Here is a 24765-nt window from a genome sequence, read left to right as displayed (position 1 = left end):
ATTCTTGTGTGAGTTGCTCATTACTCCGACTGTACACATAATTACTTCACTATTCACTTCAAGATTTATTTGATCATTAAATACCCGCATGTAATGAAGCGTATGGCACTGCATTGGTTGTATTTACAACGTCCCTCTATCGACCGGTGAACGATCAGTCATACGCTTCAGGTGCCAGTCCAGGAACATTGAAATATAGAAGTGTAAAACCATCTTACGATCAAATACGGATTTCATGTTGATCTTACCAGGAATCGAATTTGAAACCAACGTGGTACGCAACGCACCAACCACCACACAACAAAATAAACTTATCTCCGTTCAGTTTTATTTTTTAAGATTTTTATACAGGAGCCGTCGAGTCGAGAGTTTTTTTCGTTCGCCTGGACATAAAATTTTGCAACTCTGGCTTTTCATGATATGAGGTAAAGGAAATTAATTTTGTATTCAAAAAAATATTCGTATCGTATAATAAAATAATATTAAAAGATTTTATTCTTTACATTATTTATTCAATGGTTTTTTCTTTTTTATTTATTTCTTTCCTTACAAATTGTTTCTTTTCATTAGTTTTGTATTTTAGTTGAAATTTTTATCAGGAAGTTTTTTCAAATATTTTTATTTACAAATATCTATTATAAATCATCCTTTTTCAGATGGGTTGCCTTAACTAATTAAAAAATGTTATCTCTAAATTGTTATATTCAAATGAAATATGCTTTTATTTTATACATATGGTAGAATTGGCTCGGCATTATTTAGCCATTTTACTGGAATAAAAAATATTATAATTACCATAAACATAAAAAAGATTTTCATTTTGACCCAAACACATTTTTTATGTCCTTATTTTGACGCAGAGTTTTGCTACATGCGATAAGAATTATTAGGATCGATTTGTTTGGGTAAGTTTTATACGAGTACGTACCTATACAAAAAAAAAGTTACTAAGAAATGGTATTTTAATATTTATTTTGAATGACATTTTCAGGCTCTTTAAGTATTTAGAGAAAATGTATTTACTATGCTGATTAGAGATTTTAAATTATTTTCTAAAATCGAGTGATTTATAATTGGGGTATAATTTTAAGAAAAGATTTTATGTTTTCATTTTTCGTTTTTTCTTCTTTTTTCTTTCTCATTTTCTCTTCACTCTTCATAGTATAGTGTAGATTTTTATTTAAAATTTTGTATAAAATTATAAAATTCTGTAGAATATGTCCATGCGCTTGTTATTTTCTCACACTTAACGGTTTGGGTAAGTAAGAAGAAATTGTATTTGTTTGTGTATAAAATATTAAATAAAAAAGTTCATAGTAAAAAACTTTTTTTTCATCACTTTATAGATCGAAATTCAAGTCCTTACTTTTTAAACATACTCATTTTAAAAGTTTTCTTTTGTGTACTATTATAATAATTAGGTTCTTTGGGTAGTAAATTGACTTTTAAATTTTTTGCCATACCACAAATTATCACTGATACTAATCAGTGACTACACTTGAATTTGAACAATAAAATGAAAGTACAGTAATTCGAATACCTAGGCTCACGTTTCTTCCTACTAAAAGATAAACTTTTTTTGTATCATATTGTGGTTCACAACTTTTTTTCGTATAAATGTAACTGTACAAATATTTGATTATCATAAATACAATTATCTTTTCACATTATTTAGAAATAATACGCCTTTTTACTTGAAAATGTAACACGGAGCTTTTTACAACATTATAGGCATTTGTCAAACTCAATAACAATCAATCACAAAAAGTGGCATATTATGCCGAATTAATAAAACGCGTTTATGAAGATTCATCATTTATTCACAAAAAGTTTACAACAAAATCATATTTAAGAATATATTCATGATTTTTTATAGAATCATGTTTTTATTATTAAAATAAGATTATGTGATTATAAGCTTGATTAATTTATAAATTCTTACAAAAAGTATAGTGTGAATATTTTTGGAACATATATAGATTTATACAATAAATAATTCATTACACAATTTCAGTGGATTCGTTTGTTTAGTGTTGTACATATACATATATAGACATGTACAAATGTACAGTGTACGAACTATGCGTTTAATGAATTAATAGACTAACATAGAAATTTGTAAATCAGTGGTAAAACGTTTGACTGGGTATACATAATTAGGAAGATTACAAAGTAAATTATACGAAACGAAAACGAATTTCCATATTAGATTAGTAATAGTATATTATTATGCATAAAACACAAGGCGAGGTTTCAGTTACGACTCCATTATCCCGGCATGTTTGTGAATTGAAATACCTCGTATTATAATTTTTAAAGGCTGTATTACTTGTATCCCCCCGAACAGTTTGTAGTTGGTAGTCCAATCATGAAGGCTGACAGCTCCTTACACGCGACGCACGATAATCAAATTTCCCAACAAGATCGAGTTCGGAGAATTTACGCTGAGCAATAGGCCCTCCTTACACCATCATCCTCTAGGAGTGGAACTAACAACAAAAAATACATTCTTTCTTACCGAGCGCTTCAAATACTCGGGGTGCAGCGCCGACGTTAATGGTCGCTCGCTTGGAAGTTTGCCCTATTTCGTCCTAAAACAATCGTCATTTTGCGAACATTATTTTCAGACAAATAGTTTTCACATTCTCTTAAAAAAAGTGCATCATAATTATATTTTAATGTACAAAAACTTCGCCAAACATAAGTGCAATAGTTATATTCACTCATCAGATATCTACTCGTATTTCAAAGTAATTCATAAATAACATAAATATACATATTTTAAAATATTAAATTGCTCTTGAGAGTACATTTTATTTACTTAAAAATTATAATATGGCACAATTGTATTTTTTAAATAAATTAAACTTTAAAACTTAAAGTTTTACAATATCTTTATTAATTTTACAAAACATGTTATTTTCCATTAGGAATGTAGAAAATAATAAGCATTTTTACTACAAACTATCGAACAAGTCAGTATATTTTCTCTATAATACAATATTTTCAATTGAAGTATTTTTTTTCTTATATAAGACATGCCTGAAATTTCAAACTGTTTAATTTCCCGTCAAGATTCGTGATTTTAGTTCTTAAAAGGAGTTGATTGAGAGTAGGCAATAATAGCTAATTGCGGCCAATTCTACGCGCTTCTCCAATTAACACGGATTAAAAATATATTTCAGATATGTTATTCAGCGATTATGTCTTGATTCGGGTACGCGAGTAGGAAGATTTAGTAGGCGTCAATACTCTCTTGGTGGCAGATGGTGTCCTGTCGAAACATCTCCACTTCCGCTTGGCTGTCAGCGTGGATGATCTTTCCCTTGTCAGGCTGGAAATATTACGGAAAATTATTTTTATTCCGAAACTTCGTACGGGCAGTTCGGGTACTTCTCATTCCATAATGACCTTACCCCCTAGGGAGTGATCAAGATTAAATATTACAACAGAGATGCATAACGTAGAGAAGGTCATATGGAAGTCAAGGCATTTACAGGGCTAATGACCTGTCACTGGCAAGTTTAAGGGGCTCGACTTCCATATTCTAATTTTGTTATACTGTTATCCATTTTTGTTTTAACACGTTAGTCAAATCATTTAATCTTGTAGGACACGTTTATTCCATTTTAATATAATCAATTTTCTAGCAATGCAATTTTCTTCTTTTTTTTTTTAAATGGCTAGCAATTATTTTATTTATTAAAAGATTTATACTTTTACATGTGAAGTAATTTTCCCCTACGGAATTTATTGGTTAATTTTTTTTCAATCTAATAAACAATTTATCAAGAACTGAGTTCGAGTTGAACGGATAAAATGTACTATTTTTCATTCCTTTTTTACCGGTAAATAGATTTTGTAACAAAAGTACGATTTTGTCGAATTGGTTTATTGAAAATTTGCTTTTATGTTCAATTCCACATAAAACAAAAAAATGTATTAATGTAATACAGACTCGTTTACGGTGTTTTTAATACGAAATGAAATTTGTTATTAAAAAAAATATTTTTAGTTTAATAATTAAATTAAATTGATAATTGAATTTAATAATTAAATTTAATTGATAATTTAATTTAATTATTAAATTAAATTGATCAAATTGTGGAATAATCTCAATCGTCTTTTCGTTAGATAAAGATAAAATACTTTTTACTCGTAAACAGAATAATATGCACCTTATTATGCATTTGAATTATGCAAATGAATAAAATACGTTCCAATGTATCAACAGCGATAATTAGGGGTCGGTATTTACCTTGGGGTGCATGAGGATGAAGGGAAGTTCAGCAGAGAGTTCTCCATTGAGCGCCCCGAGGTAAAGTTTCACCTTCACGGTGTAGCTCACGATGATGCCGAAGGCGTCCCTCTGCTCGGGATCCATTAGCCTTGGGAAAACATTATTTTGCGTTATAAATGTAGGTAATTTTAAGATATTTCGTAAAGAGCGGAGCAAACGGGAGTCTTATTAAGGCGATATTTTTAAATAAATAATTGTAGTTATTGATTCTATATTAAAGTATAATAATTATTTTCAGTAGGAACCTACATTGTTTTATATTGATCTGTTGTCAAAACTTGTGAAATGATAAAAAATGACAAAAATGTTTAAATCTTCAAAGTCGTTTTTTCCTAGTTTGACGTATGTGGACTTGTGGCGCAAAACTTTAAATGAACATTTTGAGTTTTACGGGACACGTATTGGTTTTTTGAGTGTGCTCGACCTGTCGAACATTTTGTGTGCCTTTGCACTAACAATATTGGTTTTGTTAAAATCTTTATTTGAACAAAATATTTCGGAAATGTTTTCGAAGAGGTTTCCTCAATTTTTTGCACAAATATCTGACACCAGCTTTACGAAACCTGACGCAAGTGACACAAAATTCTTTGAAGGTGGAATTAGCAATACGAACGAAGGGTAGTTCGACTAACGCATAGTGAACTGATATTTTTTCAGTGCGCGGACTAAACCTTTCGTTCGAATCGCTAATTCGACAATTAGAGTTCAATTTATTTATCACGTTCGGTAAAATAGTACCAGCTCTGAATGGCGGGGGAATTGGGCCCGGTAGTAGCGGTCCTGTTCCCGTTGGAAACATTCACTATTCACGGTCACGGCCGTGATTGACGCAGAAAAACACGCGACCCTCGTTCGCTTTAATATCGACAGCCTAGCCATCTAGACAAATGTGACGTCACTGACTCGTGAAATCGATTGCTTCATTGAAAATGTACTTTTTTCATTGTTTTACGAATGAAATCACTAAAAACGTACTGTTGTTTCACGTACAAAAATACGTTTTTTCGTAAGCGAAACAACATTTCTTTTAGTAAACATCACACATTAACAATATTGTTTTTATTTGTGTTCATAAGCCTTTGTTTAAATTAAATCTTAAGTAGAAAAACTATTATCAAATAGTAGGATCTGCACATTTCAACTCGAATTAATTTCGGTTTGTAATGTTATGAAGCTTAAAAATATGTATTAACTGCCAAGAAACTTATTGAACATTTAAACCGTTGGTAAATTTTCGTAGAAAACATAGTTTATTTTCGGTTTAACCGAGGAATCCGACAGATTTAATACTCGCATAATTATTATCTCGGAAATTGAAAAATAACAAAGAAAGCACGCAGATTACACGACAAACGATATCTCCCAGCGGATTCATATAAAAATATCGAGAAATCAAAGCTTTATTTCCTTTCATTTAATTTCCTAAGAAATGTATTTTCCCAACTGCCATTATCAGATCGGGTCCCTCTTCAAGAGCAGGCGACAGCAATTACTGAAATATGCGACGGTGCTACGGTACAGAGCAAAACTAAGAAATTAAAATGGCATCTTAGGAATTGTGAGCGCCGGGTACTAGGTAATAGGTACTAGGTAGTTGGGTAATATATACTAGTAGATATATACTTGTAGGAGACAAGACGGCATTAAAAGTGCCGCATCACGTCGGATACCACACTATTATAGGTAAGTACTAACTTCTAAACAAAGAACATTCCATTTACTGTGGTGAATTAGGAATTCCTCCCGAAGTAAAACTGTTTATTCTGCGCCCCGAGTAAACATCCCTTTTCAAATTGATCGTTATTATTTTTTCAATATTTTTGAAGTACTAATTTGTATTTATTTTATCAATGTTATCCATAAAACCAGTAAAATTAATACATCCTCTTCCGAATTGTAAATGGAGTTAAGCCACAAATATCATAATTTTGTGCGTTTTTTGATTATTTAACAAACGAATAGATTTTATGCATACTAAAATATTCACATGTTCGTTAAAACGAAGTGAAATAATAAAAATAAATGTTTTTAAAATTTATTCATACTCATACCTTTTTCACAAGGAACAAGATCCGTAAATGATATTTGACAGAATTCTGCATCTTTATTTTTTCAACTTTTAATGGTGTAATTATTTTTATATTAAAATGGTTAAACGGCTTATTCCGTTTCGATAAAACGTATTTTCAAAGACTATCATTAGTAATATATTCAAAATTGTGGCTTTAATTCTTTAGCGTTTCAAAAGTCCACATAAAAAATAGAGAAAACTAGATACAAACATTTTTTTTTATTTAATGCACAAAATACACAAATTTACATAGACACAATTATATGTTTTTTATGTCCCGACTTGTTAAAAAATTCCTTGTTAAGTCGGGACTCTTCTATATATAAATCAAAAATGTTTGTTTACATATTAAAACAATATACAGGTAATCAAAACAATATGCAAAATAATCAAAACAATATGCAAAATAATCAAAACAATATACAAAATATTAATAGAAAAATATACGAATAGAAAAATATATTAATAATAGAAAAATATAAATAATAAAAATTTATACATGTCAAAAAATTGAATGTAGAAACGTTATATAATAATACGTATGACAGTGATGATATACAAATTATTATTCAGTATCCATTTAACGAATTTTTAAAAAATAAGCGAAATTTTCTTATCACCACAAAGGGGTGAATAAATGATTATGGGCTGAGTTTCGTCATCATCTTTACTAAATCGCTGAGTCGTTATCTCGCAGCCACAAATACCGTAGGTGTAATGTTGTGTACATCCCTCCTCTCTTCCCACACAAAGCTCCACGATATTGGCAACAGTATTCCAAAATAAAGATGATATTCAATTATTGCTACCCGTTCTCGCAATTTATCCATTCCGCTCCATTTGAGTAACATTCGCGAAGCCTGACTACGGATAATAAATAATGCACGGATCACATTACACTGTGATCATAATATTTGTATTACCGACTGTCTAATTTCAGCCATCAAAGAAACAGCATCATTTGAAATAATATCGTGCGCGTTTGTTTATTAATTAATAATATTTACAATTCAAAGATATTCCTCCCATTCGGTAAACATAATAAAGTATTATTTTTTTTTGTAATACACACAAAATGATAAGATAATTTTCATCACATAAAAATTACGTACTTGAATAATAATCGTATGTATATATATATATATATATATATATATACATATACATCATATGGTGTAATTTTTGTCCGTTTATTGCAGTTTTTTCGTGAAAATTGAGACTTTAAATAAACACTTAATTGCCAAAATAAATTGTGAAAAATCATAATTCAACCTTTATCCCCCAATTGTGCATAGGACACTGCATCAAAACACCTAATTCACAAAATCCTAATCATCTCTTACATTAAGGTAAGGTGACAGTAAAATATACCTGTTTAAAACCACCTACTAAATCAATATTTCATGTCTACCTTGCCAGGAATTGATCCCGGGACCTCAGGCATGGTAATCAAACGCGCTAACCACTACACTACGAGGTGGACTTATCTACACTCGATTATTTTTTTGGGATTTTTACCTGAGAGCAGCTATCGAGTCAAAATGACTCGTCCAGGGTTCTGGTTCTATTTCACATTTATAACTACATTCTGCATCTGCCGGAACACGGAGCAAAATAATATTGTGTGGAAATTTATCAACAACTATATATTATCTATTTAATAATTATTTGTTCATTTTATTAAAAGCAATATTTTCCAGCCAACTAAAAAATACTTGGTTTTTTTGGGTTTCGGGAAATAGTTTAGTCATAATTTGTATTTTATTACTCTACGAACTGAACCCGGTAATGCTTTGCTATTGATAGATTTGAGTATATACTCGTATATAGATTAATTTATTAAAGTCGAAAATTTGATATCAATTAATGTATTTGGTTCAAATTACATTAATTGATATCAAATACACATTGTATTTTTGTGTTCCGGATTACATTAATTGTGAGGATATGCGGTGACAGAGAATTTTCATTAATAGGTATTTGAACATTGTTTTTCTGTCACTGTCTTGCAGATACCTCCCCGATACTGTTTTAAAAAGACAACTGCATGTCTGACCTTTTATGCCTAGCTAAAATAGACAAAATCGGCGTTTCGTTGTCCCATTTTCCGCACCTCAAAACTGAATCGATTTAGTTTTTTTTAAGCAGAGTATCAGAATCAAATTTTCTGTATCGGTAAGTTTCGCGTTCTTTGAAAACCGTTATAATATTTTTATACCGTGCGTTCAAAGATATCAGATAAAACTAAGTATTTTTACGGGTTTTTTATGGCTCTAGTTCCCATAATAAACAATTTATCAAAAAACAAAACAATAGGGACACACCAATGGTAAATATCTAAAGTATTTAAAAATCACTGCTCTAGTTCCATAATCCAGAGAGAAAATAGGGGAATACGTTTGTAGGAAGAAAAGCCAGACTATGTTCCCTCTTAAGATTAAACATAACTAAGTATACTTGCAAAACTTTACTTTATAATGCTTTTACGTAACCATAGAAACAGATTGGCGTTTTTAAATAAAACCGTTGGAATATTAAAACACATAGACACCCTGAACTCTCTAAAATTATGACATTTAACTCACACTCAAACGCTCCGTCATGCCCAACGCGTATTTAGTCGTTATTTAACCGCCAACCAGGTTTTGGCGCGAGCTTGACATTTAATTCGAAACCAAAATGCCTGACTGTGTCGTAAAAGCGTGTAAGAAAGATGGTGTAACTTTCTACTGGTACCTAGGTATTGTTTATGATTGAATTCTAAAACTTAAAATAACTCATTTCAAACATATATTTTTTTTGCAAATGTTAAACTCTGCTCTTCTTACTAACAGGGGTACACTTTGTGTAGGGATACAATTTTCAATAATGTATTATATGTCAGTAAATATTATTTTTGTACTACCAAAAACCCAGTAAAAATAAATAAATTGATAGAAATTATACGTAATTTAAGGAATGAATCTGATTGGGATCCGTAAAAAACTAATGTTCTCTGTAAACATTCAGATACAAACTTTTTTTATGTATGAAAAAACAACATCGTCTTAGTTTTTTAGCCTTTATGCATTCTCTTTGAATGCAACAATGGTAGGTCGACGAATAAAACATTTACGCTTATAACTTTTTTTCTACAGATTTAATTGAAGATTTTAAGACCTATAAACATGCCTAGCACGAAATTCATCATTTTGGAAAAAACCCCCAAGTAAATCAGTCCAGTAGTTATCTAGTTTATCAAGGACACATATATAAACTTTGCCTTTTATATGGATTAAATAATACAATACTCACAAAGTCGTGGAAGCGAGACTTGTATCCTGGCGCTTTAGTTGACCATCGAGGGCGATCCCACGCCTATCCCTGTTGCTTCCCAGAGTTGGCTTCAGGAATAGAACTTTCTGAAGGTTGGATCCTGGCTGGATGGGGCATCCATCTCTTCACATTTACAAAACACAATCATTTGTACATTCAAATTATTTTAAGCATTTAATAAAAACATGGTTGAATTAACAGAACAAATATGAAATCGGAATAAAATAAAAAATAATGAAGAATATTTTGAATTTAACCTAATTTTCGTAGTCATAAACTGTGTTTCACCCGCTAGGGAGTTATTAAGATAACACATTACAACAGAAATGTAGAACATTTAAGAGAAGGTGATGTAGAAGTCAAAGCATTTACAGGGCTTATGACCTGTCATTGGCTGGAATATGTTGATCTTAATGAAATTCCTTCCTAGGAGATAGTTCCAGTCCTCGTTCACAAAAATTTGGTCAAACTCAAAATATTGTTGATTTAACGAACTGGTCCAAGAAGAAGCATAACAATTGAAAATATTTTCAGTCGTTGCTTTATATGTAGGTAGATAATTAAATCAGACTAATCTCACCTGCTTTAATGTTTGAGCTCTTAAGTTTCACAATATTCCTCAAATAGAAGGATTGAAATAATATGGATGTTCAAACATAGGCAAAATAGTTAATGTTACAATGGCTTATTAAACCACCTAATGTAATACTACTATATTTTCCTATTATTTTGTTGATTTTAATGATACCTTTATTTTGTATATTTGATTATGTGTTAATCAAAATTTGTATAATTTATATTTTAAATGATTTAGATTATATTTTTTGCATTGTATTCTTTGGAATTTTATTATTTATTACTAATACTTTTTTTCTAGATTATTATTCTTTTGCATCACATGTCATTATAATTTAATCTAATTAATTTTTATTGTTAATTATTATGGCTTGACACGGACAAAGCCTAAAAAGCCTTAATAAGTTATTATTTATTTTATATTTAAACTAGTGTAATTTTCAATGAATAAATAAATTCAATTAAATTAAATAACATGACAGGTCATACTGTAAATGCCTACACTTCCATATTTCCTTCTTCGTCTCGGTTGTAATATGTTAACCTTAAAAGTCAATCGATTTATTTATAGTGACCGACCGATGTTTCGGTTTCAGTCAATAAAACTTATTTCGGTTTTTGGCGGCTCATCCGAAACCTTGCGGTCGAGATGTGTCGGGTGTATCTTATGACTCGTGACTCAGCCGCGTGACCAAACATATTTCTATTTTTGTAAATTCTTTATAGTAAATATATATGGCGTACATTGAAGAACTGTTACATATAAGTAATGTGTATAACAAAACAACGAACAAAAAAGCGCTAAAAATAATTCAAATAACTTTTAACTTATTCAAATAAGTTTACGTTTCGGTTTCGTTTTCGGCCGAAACTAGAACAGAAGCCGAAATTTGGTTTCGGCAGAACATCTTGCTTCGGTCGGTCAATATTTATTTGCCACCATCGACTTTGGCTGTTTTGTTCCAACGCGCTGTAGTTGTAAATAAAATTATAATTTTATCCGTAAAACATTAAATTAAAGAAACAAATTTACTGAAACCCCTTTTAAGACCCAATAAATATGGATTTATTTAACAATGTTTTGAGTATGCCCTAATACTAAGACTTGTAGATAAAGTCATAATTGACTTATAATATTACAACAGATATGAAGAACATTTTTGAGAAAGAAATATGTAAGTCAAGGAATTTACAGGGCTCACGACCTGTCATTGGCTGGTTCAAATTATTACTTTTTACATAATCTGATGATAACATTTTCATGTTATGATTTAGTAATAGAATTATAATTACAAGTAATTAATCTAAAGTAGATCTGTACTTTTTTATGTGATGTTGTGCATAATTTGTATTTATGAATTACATTTTTTTCATTGTTTTATTATTTATTTACACAGCCGTGCTACGAAATCGCAAAAATCAGAGAGGAAAGAAAATAAGAAAAATGGGAAAAAATAAATCAAGGATTCAACCAAAGACATTCTGTCAGCATCCACATCTGGAGCACAGTTGACGTGCGAGGGTAAGTTAAAGAAAAAAGCCGAACATAAACAAGAAAAGAGCGAAAATTCGCGTGCCTTGTTTAAAATTTAACAATGCATTATAAGAGCCTATGAAATTAGACGATGTTTGTGTATTTTAGAAAAAACCTAGGCTGGATTTTAATTTGATGATCATTCTTGCATAGGAAAGAGTATAATCCCTTCCAGAACATTCTTTAAACCTTATAAATATATTACATTCTACATGTACCTACTAATCGAACAAGGAAATATCACGAAATACTGTCGAGTGAAAAAAAGATTTTTACTACTTATTAGTAAAATAAAAAAATATTTTTTGATTTATTATTTTGAATTCCCACAAAAACGGTCACGTCAATTAGCCACGCCCCTAATACGTCATGTTTCGTGTAAATTTTATACTTTGTGGCCGTTTAAATTTAAATAAAACATCATTACTAATCTTGACGTCACAATTATCTAGACCAAACAAGTCGCTTTTTGTAAGGACAATTTTTTTACTATTTATTTTTTAAAGTCATGTGTGAAAACATTTGTCCACAATATCCATATTAATTTTGAAAATGTTTTTTTTTTCTTAATCCATTTCATATAATTTTATCGGTATTTGTAGTATGTGATATTTCCCTATTATTAGATTTTTCAAATTGAAGTCAAGGCATTTACAGGTCCTATGGCCTTTTCATTGATGGGTTTTTAGTATCACTTTACGCGTTGTGTAACATTTACAATTCTGCGTATGTTTGATCGCTCGATTTTCTTCAACTCGTCCATCTCTAAATTTTCGCTAACGAAAATAGCAGCAATCATTATTGACGTGGGTGAGAATTATCTGGCTGGCTTATTTATCTACGAGTACAAGACAACGCCTAAAAACACTTTTTTTGTATTTTTTATTTTATTCAGAAAACTTACAGTCATACAAAATAAGTATTAAAAACAACAATTTTTCAACATAAAAAGACCAATTAAGTTTTCATAAATTAAAAAGATATAAACATTAAGTGTGACAAAAAAAAAAAAAATAAATAAGAATTTTAAGTGAGAAAAGAATAATTGTTGACATTTGCGTTTTTCATCGAGGTAATAAATTAAAATAAATAAAAATACCGAATGTACACTCCGAGCCATCCACGCACACACATGAACGCACATATAAAACATACACAAACCTATACATTACATGCGGCACATATACATAGCATAAACCACTCAAGATGCACATTCAGCAACTATCCCAAATAATCGACCCCATGAAGAAATTTCCTGTACAAATGCAACATGCAGTTAAAAATGTCTACATCAATACTGAGTCCGTTATAATTTCTACAGGTTCGTCTTATGAATGAATTCGAGGTATAATTGTTTTTACAAGTTGGTACATAAAAAAGGGAATTTAATCTAGTATAGCGAAGAGGACAACGGAAACCAATATTTCGTAAAAGATACGGCGAATCAACTATATTATTGAGAATTTTGAAAAGAAAAAATAAATCATATGTAAGGCGCCTTTTTTGTAGTAATTCTATATTAAAATTGATCAAAGATGCGCCGTAATCATTTTCAATGTTGCCAAATCGATATTCCAGGCTCCTTATAAATTTCTTTTGAATGTTTTCAATTTGATTTATATATACATTATATTAAGGGGACCATACTAATGAAGCGAATTCGAATTGACTTCGCACATAAGTATAGTAAAGAAGTTTGAATGTATTTGGTGATGAGAATGGCTTGGAGATTCGTAAGATAAACCCTAGAAGTCTGTACGCCTTATCTACTATTGTATTTATATGATCTCTAAATAAAAGCTTATCATCCATCAGTACACCGAAATCTCTCGCTTTCATTGAACGATTGACAATTTTCCCAGATAGTTTGTAGTTTGTAGACTTGTAAATTTTCACATTCCTTTTTAGAACAAATGCAATCAACAATGTTCTGAGTATTTCCAGTACTGTATTTACCTCCAAGGAAGTTTATCAAATATTTTTTACAGGGTATACGAATGTCAAGGCATTCACAGGACTTTTGATCTGTCATTGACTGGTTTAAGTGAAAATTTCACACGCTGTGTAATATTAACCATTCTGTCTATGTTTTAACATTCATATATATAAATGTATAAATATTATCCTTACTGCGTTTCAACACTGGATACAACATTCCTGTACTGGCCATTTTGGAAGAGAACCACATCTACTCCCTGATGTATGGAAGCCTTCAACTTCTTGACTGGCTTGTTGCTGTGATTTCTTACACAAATATTCACAGCAATCTGTTCCCCGTGCAAGTACAACTGAAAAAATAAAACACAAAATTAAATATTTTATTTATTTAATGAGTTCACGTTGAGGTTAGTTATTAATAGCATGTGTCCTATAAACAGTTGTTTTTTTTTAAATATTTTTAGTAACTACTATGGTGAAGGTGGGTATAGTGGGATTTGAATATTAGTGTCCCGACGAAGAGATGGATACGTCTAGAAACCGTATAGTATTTAAATATCAATTGATTTTCTTATAAAATAAAATAAAATATTTGCCTTTTTTTACATATACGCCTCCACTCGTTTGCGAGTGATTTTGACTCTTAAAAACAAGAATAAGAAAGTTAAAGAATGTTTAAGAATAAAGAATAAATGAAAAAGTTGGTGAATAAAGAAAAGTTTTAATGAAACGACAAAAAAACCTACCCGGAAAAAAATTATACTAGTAAAATGTGAGATTTAAAGAATAAGTATTAAAGAGTTATGTGACAATAAAATATTATTACCGTCTAAATTAAACGTAAACATCACATGAAATTGTAGGCTTAAAGTAAAAAGGGCCATTCAATTAGTCTTATTTTTTTAAATTTGGCAAACAAAATCAAATAAATTCAATTTTTTTTTATTATTTGTCTTTGAGAATTTAGTCAGCAGTAAATAAGTATCCAAATCATTCTGTAAAAAATTACTTTAAGAAGGAACGCATTGTTATTTTGGAGCCATTTTCAACTTGTAAATAATTGTCCTGGGAAAAAAATGGGAATCGATTTGTGGTAGAGCGGTGTTCGAACCTCAAAACTCTGATCCGTGAGTCTGCTATATTAGGTACCACGGAACCGGGATCCATTCCACATTCAGCGATCTGTCTCAATCTCTTAATCTCTCGAGAGTAACAATCCAGTTTCTATCTATTCTGTCTACAAAAATTAGCCCTTATTGAATGGTGTATCCAATTTAATACATACCAAATGACCATAAAATTACATTAAACAGAAATAGAAATGATTTTGTGATATCACATCACAAAGCTCACGTTCCTCCAATTGGAGTTTGCAAAGATGAAACAAGTCATTATGTGGTGATGAATCAACAAAGCGACCCTGTAAATTGCCTAAATTCAAATGTCAATGTGTTGTACAATTATGTATAGCAAAATATAAAAATAACCTTCTCGCTTTCCATCAATAAATGTATTTAAGATAAACACATTTTACACACCTAATATTTCTAAGTGTAAACATTGCATGGTGTTGCGAATTTGAGACATACAAATTTCACCTAATATTTTCTATCTAGGATTTTTAAAACTCTTTTTCCATTAATTTTTAGCGTACGAAATATAATTTTTAATTAATAAAAAACACAAAATGTCGTTAAAGCTGGTAGTTTTGTGAGGTTTTCGAAAGTTCAATTTTCTGCTTACTTGTTTGTCCAAGGTCATTTCAAGTTCAAGTTCTCCGGGGCTCAGCAAAAAGTCTTTCCGAACAACAGTACAGGGTTGGTTTCCCTGTTTACTTGGGGCGTATTGAATTTTACGGATACCCAAAGCCACGGTGCTCCTAAAAAGAAAAAAATATTTTATATTAAGATATTCAAATGCCTTTTCCATACGTATCGTCCAAATCCACACTACACGGTAAAATTAGGATGGATTGATATTTATTGCATATTTTTATTATTTACAAAAATAATGAGTCTTAATTTATTTTTAAATAAATTAAGGGGCATGTAAAATATATTAATTGATGAAAAAAAAGCATTATAGTTAGAGCAAGAACGATAGAGGAAAGAGTGTTGTGAATAGTTAGTGCTACAGACTGGCAGATGGAATAAATACTTATTTCTTGTCACGCGAAAGGGGACATTTAGATTAATTTTGGAGAGTAGGTTAAATTAAATTAAATTAAAATAGTGATGTGTCCCGATTGGTGGGTTGGCTTCCCGGAAACCAGAAATCTATGACAATAATCTGTCGTTGATTGATTTAGATTAACTTGTGACGCCATTTACAGCAAACGAACCCCGCAGCAAACGAAAGAAGGGCGTAGTTAAATACACATTCTTTCTGGTCTTTAAACTGCTGTAACCGAGCATACCCTGGAGGAAATCAGTGGGATAAAGCCATGGATAATATCTGCACTTCCTTATGTAGAGAAACTGAAGAAATTTCTTCTGAACCCTCTCCACCATATGAGAGTACTTCAACTCACACGGTCCCCAAATCATCGAGCCACTCTCGAGTCTACTTCGCACCAACGAGTTAAAAAAAATTATCAGTACTCGTGTACTACAAAAAACCCTAGCAGTATGAAAGACGAATCCTAACATTAAATATTAAAACCACAGTTCATCACTCAAAAAAGTCGATAACTCCTCAAACTAAAATTTTTACCATCCATATTTTTTTAGGATTGTTGTATTTTTATATATTATTCAATTTTGTATTATTTTTTTCTAGACATCTCTAATAAAAAATATGCTGTATTTCAATTTTTTTTTTTAATAAAAAAATGCTGTCTACCTCAGAACGGGTATTTACACCAAGTGAGAATAGGCAGAGCTTAATATGTTTGCTTATATTTTAACTTTGCTTACGTGTATATATTTTTACCTTTTTCATTGTTTTGCTAACAGAATATAAAAATACTCAGCTAATAATAAACGCCGATTTTCGGCACTGAACTGAACCGAAGTAAATTTTTAATCAGCATAGTTGAAGGCATATTTTTACAATCAATTTCTGGCCAACGTAGAAAAATTTTCTTATCATCGATCCTTTTTCCTTGTCGAGTAGTTTATTTGGCATTGTGTTGGTACACTAATTATCATCATTTTTCCATCCAGTGACGCACAGGGCATTGCATTGGTAATTCAATTGCAGCAAATCTTGATGATTTTTGTTACATGGAAATTAAGGTGATCAGTCTTACACTTCAGGTGCCAGTCCAAGATGAATGGAATATTACAGAAGAAAACCACTTTTAAAACAAATATTTTTCGTTCATCAGAAATCGTACCCAGGACCCATTTTTACCTGAGAGTAGTTATTAAATCTAAAATGCCAGTCTAGGGTTCAAAAAAAGTGCAAAAATTAATAAAAACGAACTACTTTGAACGACGTCACTAGTTCTTCCGAATCAACCCATGATAGTCTCGTATTAGATTTATGGTTTCCGGGAAGCCAATTCACCAATCAGTAGAACTCACCAACTAGAACTTGTGATGTCACTAGCGGAGTAATTTCAAAGTTACAAAACTTTAAAAAATCATAGTCCAAATAGTAAAATACTTAAAAATATATCTTCTTTTTAATTTTGGCTTACTTTAATAATTTTTGAACAAATATATTTTTTTTAAATCCCTGAATGATAAATTATTGAAATGAACGATTAATTAAATATTACATATCTTTAAATTTATTTCAACAGAGAGGGAAAACATTTTTGAGAAGGGAATATGGTCTTGGCATTTACAGGGCTTATGACCTGTAATTGGCTGGTTTAAGTGGCCACTTTACACACTGTGTAACATTCACCATTCTGCCCATGTTTAAACATCCACATTTCCTCAACTCTTCCATTCCTCTGTTGAAATAAATTTAAATATGAACAACTCCCTAGGGAGGAAATCCAGCCAGTCTGCAAGCATTTGGACATAATCAAACATTGTTGAATTACATATCTTCTTACAAACAGCTTTCATCAATGTGCTTATCTTTTTGTTCTAACATTCAATGTGCTTGAGAGATAAAAAAAGGTATTTCAAGAACTAAATAGTTTACTTAATTCTTGAGAAAAATCGGAATCCGCTTCTGCCAAAAAAAAAACTTTAAACAAATCATGTGAAAACGCGGCATTAGAATATTTTTATCAATAAAAGTAGGGAACTTAATATTTAACTATAAATAAATTATTGATTTGTTCAAGTACCATTTTTCTGTGCCCTGGCGGACTAAGAGTACAGTTCTCTGTGTGAAATGGTACCAGAATCCTGGGCCCCGATTACAATGGGAAGTTTACATATATCTTCAATTTTATCAAAAAGTAAAATTCAGTTTTCTGTATAAAAAGCAGAATATGCATACATTTTTTTCTTTTAAACATGTTTAATTATAGGTTACCGGAGAAGATACTTTTGATGTTCATGCAAATATACTCATTTTTGTACACAAATGTCGAATTTTCTTTATAGACAGTCGAAGATAACTCTGTTAACTTTCTATTGTAATCGGGGCCTTGGACGAGTGTCTGGTTCGACTCGATGGCTACTCTCAGTAAAATCGAGTGGAGATCGGGAAGGTCGACGTAAAATACTGATTTGAAAGGTGGTTCCACACTGCAATATTTCATGTTTCTGGACTGGAATCCAAAGCGTAAGGCTGATCACCTTACCTTCATGTAACAGATGATAGGTGTACGCTGCATTTAGTGTAACAATGCAGAGTAACTATAAACCATCGGATGCGGACAGGGGCATAATGATGATGATTAAGTACCATTTTTTTTTATTTACTAATCAATTTACCGATTACCTTGCACTACCCCGTGACAGCAACCCGGTTCAACATGCTTTTTGAAAGGAGCACTATATCAGAAGAATACACAAATAATATTGTGCGTGTTAATAATATGACATGTATAAACACGATTTTTTTTATAAGAATGAAAAAATATATTTAAGGTTCAAATGAATTAAACAAACATTTTATGATGCATTATTCCATTATTGTGTTGAAGAAATTTGCGACTTGTTGATTCGATTTCGAACGTATTGTATAAGAATATCTGAATTTATCAATAAAACCTAAGACCTAGAATTGTAGTTTTATTACGCAATTCCACGGCGGAGAAATCAGAATTTCAGATTTCCATCAATCAATGATAAAGGAATCATCAATCTATTATAGCAGGCGCAGTATGAACTTTGATCTACGAAGCGGGTCACGCCATCTACCACGCCCTGCTATGAAGTTGTACAAACAAAAGGTTATTTGTGTGGATGTGGATGAAGGTAGAGCCTCACAATCGCTGATTTATGATAGCGAAACGATAAATATGGCTGGAAATACGAATGCAAAAATTATTCGTTTTTCTCTTCAAAGCAGTGTCATGACTACAATACTTATGATTTAGTGAAACTTTGTTGAGATATACGTATATACTAAAAATACGTTTTTTATCAAACTAATTCATATCTAATGTTACTTATAAATATGTTTTATATTCGTTTTTCTTTATTACTGAAAAAACATTAAAACTAACCATTCTTCCACCCATTTATTCAAAAAGTGGCTTGGTGAGATTTTAGTTTTAGTAAAAATATAACAAGTGAAATTTTTTTTAAATTGTAAAAATGTATAATTATACTATTAAATAAAATAAAATAAAAAAATAAATAAAAATTCAAACAACTAAAATCATTATAAATGAGAGTTCTTATTTTACCTTCTGTGTGTTCTGTCGATTTCACTCTCTCCAACAAACACCTTAACGTAGTACTGAACTCCACACGGCTCTCCTTCGTCCTCTATACCTGGCTGTAGGGTGACGGAGCCGGGAGAACCAGACGGCAGGGTGAAGGTGAATGGGACGGCGTTGGGGCCTAATTTCTTCAGCAAGCGCTCCTGACAAAAAAGATTGAAGAAAATACTTAATGATGTATTAAATGTTATAATAGTTTGCAGTATTTTGTATTCTAAGAATTTTTTTTTTCTGAAAACTCATAGGTGCACACTGCACAACATCATTATACTTACAGAGAAATATTTTTCTTTAATGAAATGAACAAATATAATAAAAAGTACAGTCAGGAATACAATATATTTAAGAAAGAAGTGAAAAATTACATCTATATTCTTCTTTATGTAACACTGATTGAAAACATCGTTTATATCTTTTTTGTAATTTATTTATGTTATTCTAAAAATATTATTAATTAAAATAAACTATTGTAAGACGTCACTCCTCAGTATGTACACAAAAATTGTTTATTTCTTTTACATAATGGGAAACGTTAATGTAAATATATGTATGTGATTAATGTAAAAAATTGTATTTAGTTGTAATATTGTATTTTTATTTGTTATCAATAAAAAATATTTTTAAAAAAAAGGTACGCTTTCAACAAAAGCAGTCAATATAAATGTTCTTCTTTTTTTGAGAAAAAAACATCTGCAAGTTACATTTTTTTTTTTTTTTTTTATTCACATAAAGATAAGCATTACAAACAAAAAATTATAACGTATCCCTTACTCTACGAGGCCAAGATCAAGATAAATATTTCAATTTTGGGGTCAATTTCCAACTAATTGTAAATAACTCGATAAAAAAGTTTAAAAGTTGTGATTCAGCAGGGTTTGAACCTTAGACCTCTGATCCGTGAGTTCGTGACACTTACTAGCCACGGGACCACAACCCGATTCTCAGCGTTATTTGACAATATAGGACGTTTGCAAAGGAACATAATAAATTTGTGTTTTTTCATGGGGCCTATTACAATTACGCATGTTGATAAAACGTCACCAAATGAACCCGTATATGTCATAGATAGTAAAACATATTATGCTTCGGAATAAAAGTGGCACAACTCAAAATAGTCATATTTTTACAGGAGAGCAGTTACAAACACACTCACGCTATCAGTCAACTAATTCATCTGCAAAAACAAATGCACGATTAAAAGTTCACTTGCTTGTGCCATCTAGTTTTAGAATAATAAAATAACACTAGCATAATGACCGAGGCATTGTGCCACTATTATTTCTTGAATTGAATATATAGTGTAGTATTATCATTTTTCCTTTTAAGATGAGACATTTCGTTATACTAACTCAAAAAAATCAATTTGACTCAGTTTTAATTTTATAATTTAATTGCTTTCACACGTCAAAATACTAGCATCGTGTATAAATTAATATTAGTGCCTTTTGTCTTCGAAAAAAGTAAAAATATTTTTTTATTCCTACAGCGCATTCAATATTTTCAGACAAAATGTATATTTTATGAATCTGAAACCGACATTTTGTGGAGTAAATTTGAGAGTCAGCACATCCCTATGTAGACTGTAGGTCGACAGTTCATAGAAACATTGGACTACTCGTATATGAAAGTAATATTGATAATACAAAAATAAATGTCAAAGTAAATAAATAAATGTAATTTCTACCTGCAACTTAGTAAGATTTTCAGTCCTCTTTTCTGGAGGCGGGAAGAGCTGCTCCGAGGCCAGGAACAACTCTTTGTGGAAGTTGAGTCCCATGACCTCATCTTCCTCGCGCCCATAGCGGAATGTGCATATGACCTGGCCGAAGACTTTACGGCCCTTGGTGTACTCCTCGTCCAACAGAAGAACGCCATCTTAAGATAAATAAAAATATTTTAATAGAAAATTTTATAGAACACGTAAAGTGTAGAATAAAGTCAAGATATTTTATGAATATTATTAACATGCCTTAATCTTTTTAGACTTATACGAGATTTAAACTCTCTTAGGATTTCATTTAAACATACCGATATATCAACAGAAATTAAGAAATTATTAGGAAATTTGAAAGTCAAACCAGTCAGTGACCTGACGTTGGTTGTTTAGTGATCACTTTCCACATTGTATAACGTTCACCTACTGCCTAGAGTAAAACTTCTTACGTATCTACATTTTTTTAAACCTACATGTGCAGGCAATATACGTGTGGTTTCGCTTTATTCACTACCCACCTACATAGTTGGCATCTGTTGATTTTTGAAATTAAGTTTTTAGTGCAATATTCAAGTATAAGATATACGCATGAATTAAACAATTCAAGTAGGTAGGTTTGGATACAGGACGCGAACCTAACGCGGAAACATGCACGTGATTTGAAACCCGGCCGAGAAGCCTGGGAACACCATCATATGTTCCAACTAGGAAGCGGACATTGAATTCATATACATAATGCCTTAACGAACAGAATCAATCAATTGAGTATAGTTTTTTCGAATTATTTCCAAAGGAATACAAAATTTCATCATGTAATTTAGTTTTTATAAAAAATGGGTTATAAACTGTTAGCTGTAGCGTGTAGTACAATGTAGGTTTTTTTATACTCAAACAAAACAAATAGCCCTTTCGGCTAATCTTTAATTCATTATATTTGTAGTCACCAAATTATAAAACGAATTGTGTAGTATTTACGTCTATCTTAAAAACTTTGAACTTTTAAATATTGTGATGGTTTAAGCGACACCATTACAAACGTAAAGACTTTTGTTTAGAAATGATCATTCACTTAAATTTTCCGACCTGCTCAAAATATCAGATATCTAGCGCTACCATCCTTGATAATATGACGGGTATGAAAAGTTGAACCCCTCACACCTTCTCAAAAAATGCAAAAAGTGGGTCAAGGAAAGAAAATAGTGTGAAATGGTTGCCATTTCAAAATGTTTTTTCGTTGAAAGTATGTATAAAAATTATTTTTACTTTAGCTTAAAATATTTTATACACATCTAAATTTCTGTAAAGAAATACCGGATTCAGGTTTCTAGATCAAGATTGTTAATGCCTAACTTCCATATTACAGTATTAAAAAGGTAATTATGTGTTTATTTTCTTTAAAATGATTCAAATTTCTCAAATAATACCAATCAGTTGGGTACATAAATATTTTTAGAACTTACATGAGGTGCTCAAATAATTCACAAGTAAGTACCTAATTCTTACTAGGGGCTTCTCATTGTTTCAGAACTTTTAAGAAGAAAAATGTGAATAATTATTGGTTCCCACAATATTTTTTTAATATGTTTTACTGAGGGTGTGTCTGGGGCCATTTTTTTGTTTTCTTTTCTTTCTCGTGTAACCATTTATTTACCTATCTACCTAATACCTGCCGATACAATTGTGTATATATTTCCAGGAGTACAGTGAGAACCGATTTAGTGATTCCTACAGCACGTGTAGCGGTATTCCAAAAATAATTTCTATATAACGGACCTAAACTATATAACCAGATACCGTGTGTTTGGATTTCTCATAAACCAACAGTACTGAAAAAGAGAATTAAGATTTGGTTGACAGACATTTGAAGTAAGGAATCAGAAAATTTGTTAATGATAGTAATCTATATATTATGCAATTCCATTGAATCATTTAGAAATCCATTAAACTGTAGATTTTTTCTCTCTTTTAAGCTACAACTGTTTTTCTATTTCTCGATTATTCTTTATATTATTTTTATCCATGGGAAACAAATTTGATAACCATATTTGTAGATATGATCACACAGGTTTTATGTTTTCGAAACAATTGAGATACTGGGTTTTTTTCTATAATTATTTATAGTTTCTCTAAGAAGTGTCATATCTCTTTTTTTTAGCTTATAATTGAAAAAAAATACATTTAAAAATAATGAATGTTTGGATCGGTAGGCGACTCAAAAATTTGGCTCAGTTCCACAATATCAGTGATTAGGCCTCGTGGATTAGTGATTATGGCGTTTGCCTACTATCCATGAAGTCTGGTGTTTGATTCCTTACAAGGTTGAGATAAAATAAGTTTCGAAAATGGTGCACTATTTCAAAGTCCTTATACTGGCACTTGAATGATGATCTTAAATTGACCCACAAAAGTTGAAGGAACAGGTAAATAGTTTTGCCCTATTTCGGATCGATTGTGGAAAATTTTCTGTTCTGATGATGGATTTTAGAGGTAAACTTATTTTTCTGTTCCAAGATGGATTGTCTGACAATAAAATAAAACAACGATTGAAAACATCGATTAATAAAGACAATAAGTATCCATCTACATATTATTAAAACAAGATGAATATTGCTAATAAATCTAACTTCTGTTTTTTTATTCCTTTGTATGAAAATAAAGCGCTGTTTAAATGATTAGACACGTTTATTTGAAGGAAAAGAAACATACCGCTTTTCAGGAAATCTCCCACACAAAAAGAAAAGTTAAATCCATCTCAAAGCTCATGATTAAGAAAAATAATAAAATTTATTACTTTTACCATCATGAATGGCACACATAATTAAGTGAATTAGGTTTATTATTTTAATTACCATGAAAAGGGAACATGATAAAGTGAATTGTGTTTTATTTTGAGAAGCAAACAGAAAAAATATTAAAATTAGATTATGTAATAATTTTTCTATTCGCCTCACATTCAAAACGTTCATTTAATAAGGAACATAAACCCAGACTAAGACTTCAACTTCCAGACACGCTTTCATTTAATTACGTTCTGTAGTATAAGTTAGTTTTACGCTCTCCGGCTTAATTTTTCGACTTGAATCATAATTGATTAAAATAATTCAATGTCTTATTTGATTGTCGAATTCTGAACACAATAACTTTATAAATGCTTTCAAAGGTCTTAAACAAATCATGTTTATATCGATAACTTCATAAATAGAAAAACTTCCGGTAGGCCTTATCTTATTGGTTTTTACCCAAGGGAAAAACATTGGAAGAACAAGTTGTTTTTTTCAGTTGATCGGTAATTTATTAGTACATGAACCCACCAATAGGCTCCACAGCCGAGATGTAATCTACAAAATCCCTCTTTCCTAAGTAAAGGGTGAGTTTTCCATTTGGAGAGCACTTTTTAAACACTTTGAAATTATACACCATTTTGACAACTTTACTGGTGACACTTGTATATAAATAACAAATTTTCTAATAGTTGGAACACTCTGAACTTTTATGGACGGTATATTGTCAACTGAAC

At 30.8% G+C, this 24765-nt stretch overlaps 1 protein-coding gene across 1 annotated transcript; it reads right to left on the bottom strand.

Annotated features, from left to right (window-relative positions):
* Positions 1-1798: 1798 nt before the first annotated feature.
* Positions 1799-24765, bottom strand: Arr1 (arrestin 1). The gene is made up of 8 exons (XM_088228579.1): positions 24560-24765; positions 21219-21409; positions 19499-19677; positions 15478-15613; positions 13927-14084; positions 9666-9809; positions 4259-4388; positions 1799-3334 (listed from the first exon to the last, which is right to left on the bottom strand). The coding sequence occupies exons 1-8, from the start codon at positions 24666-24668 to the stop codon at positions 3236-3238; spliced, it is 1146 nt and encodes a 381-aa protein (XP_088084705.1). The 5' UTR covers positions 24669-24765; the 3' UTR covers positions 1799-3235.

The sequence above is a fragment of the Micrasema longulum genome, unplaced genomic scaffold (genome assembly GCF_059751315.1).
Source record: "Micrasema longulum isolate JH-2025_06_02 unplaced genomic scaffold, ASM5975131v1 h1tg000597l, whole genome shotgun sequence".
Taxonomy (NCBI): domain Eukaryota; kingdom Metazoa; phylum Arthropoda; class Insecta; order Trichoptera; family Brachycentridae; genus Micrasema; species Micrasema longulum.
The sequence above is the reverse complement of the archived record's forward strand: the minus strand, read 5'-3'. Positions and strand labels throughout refer to the sequence as shown.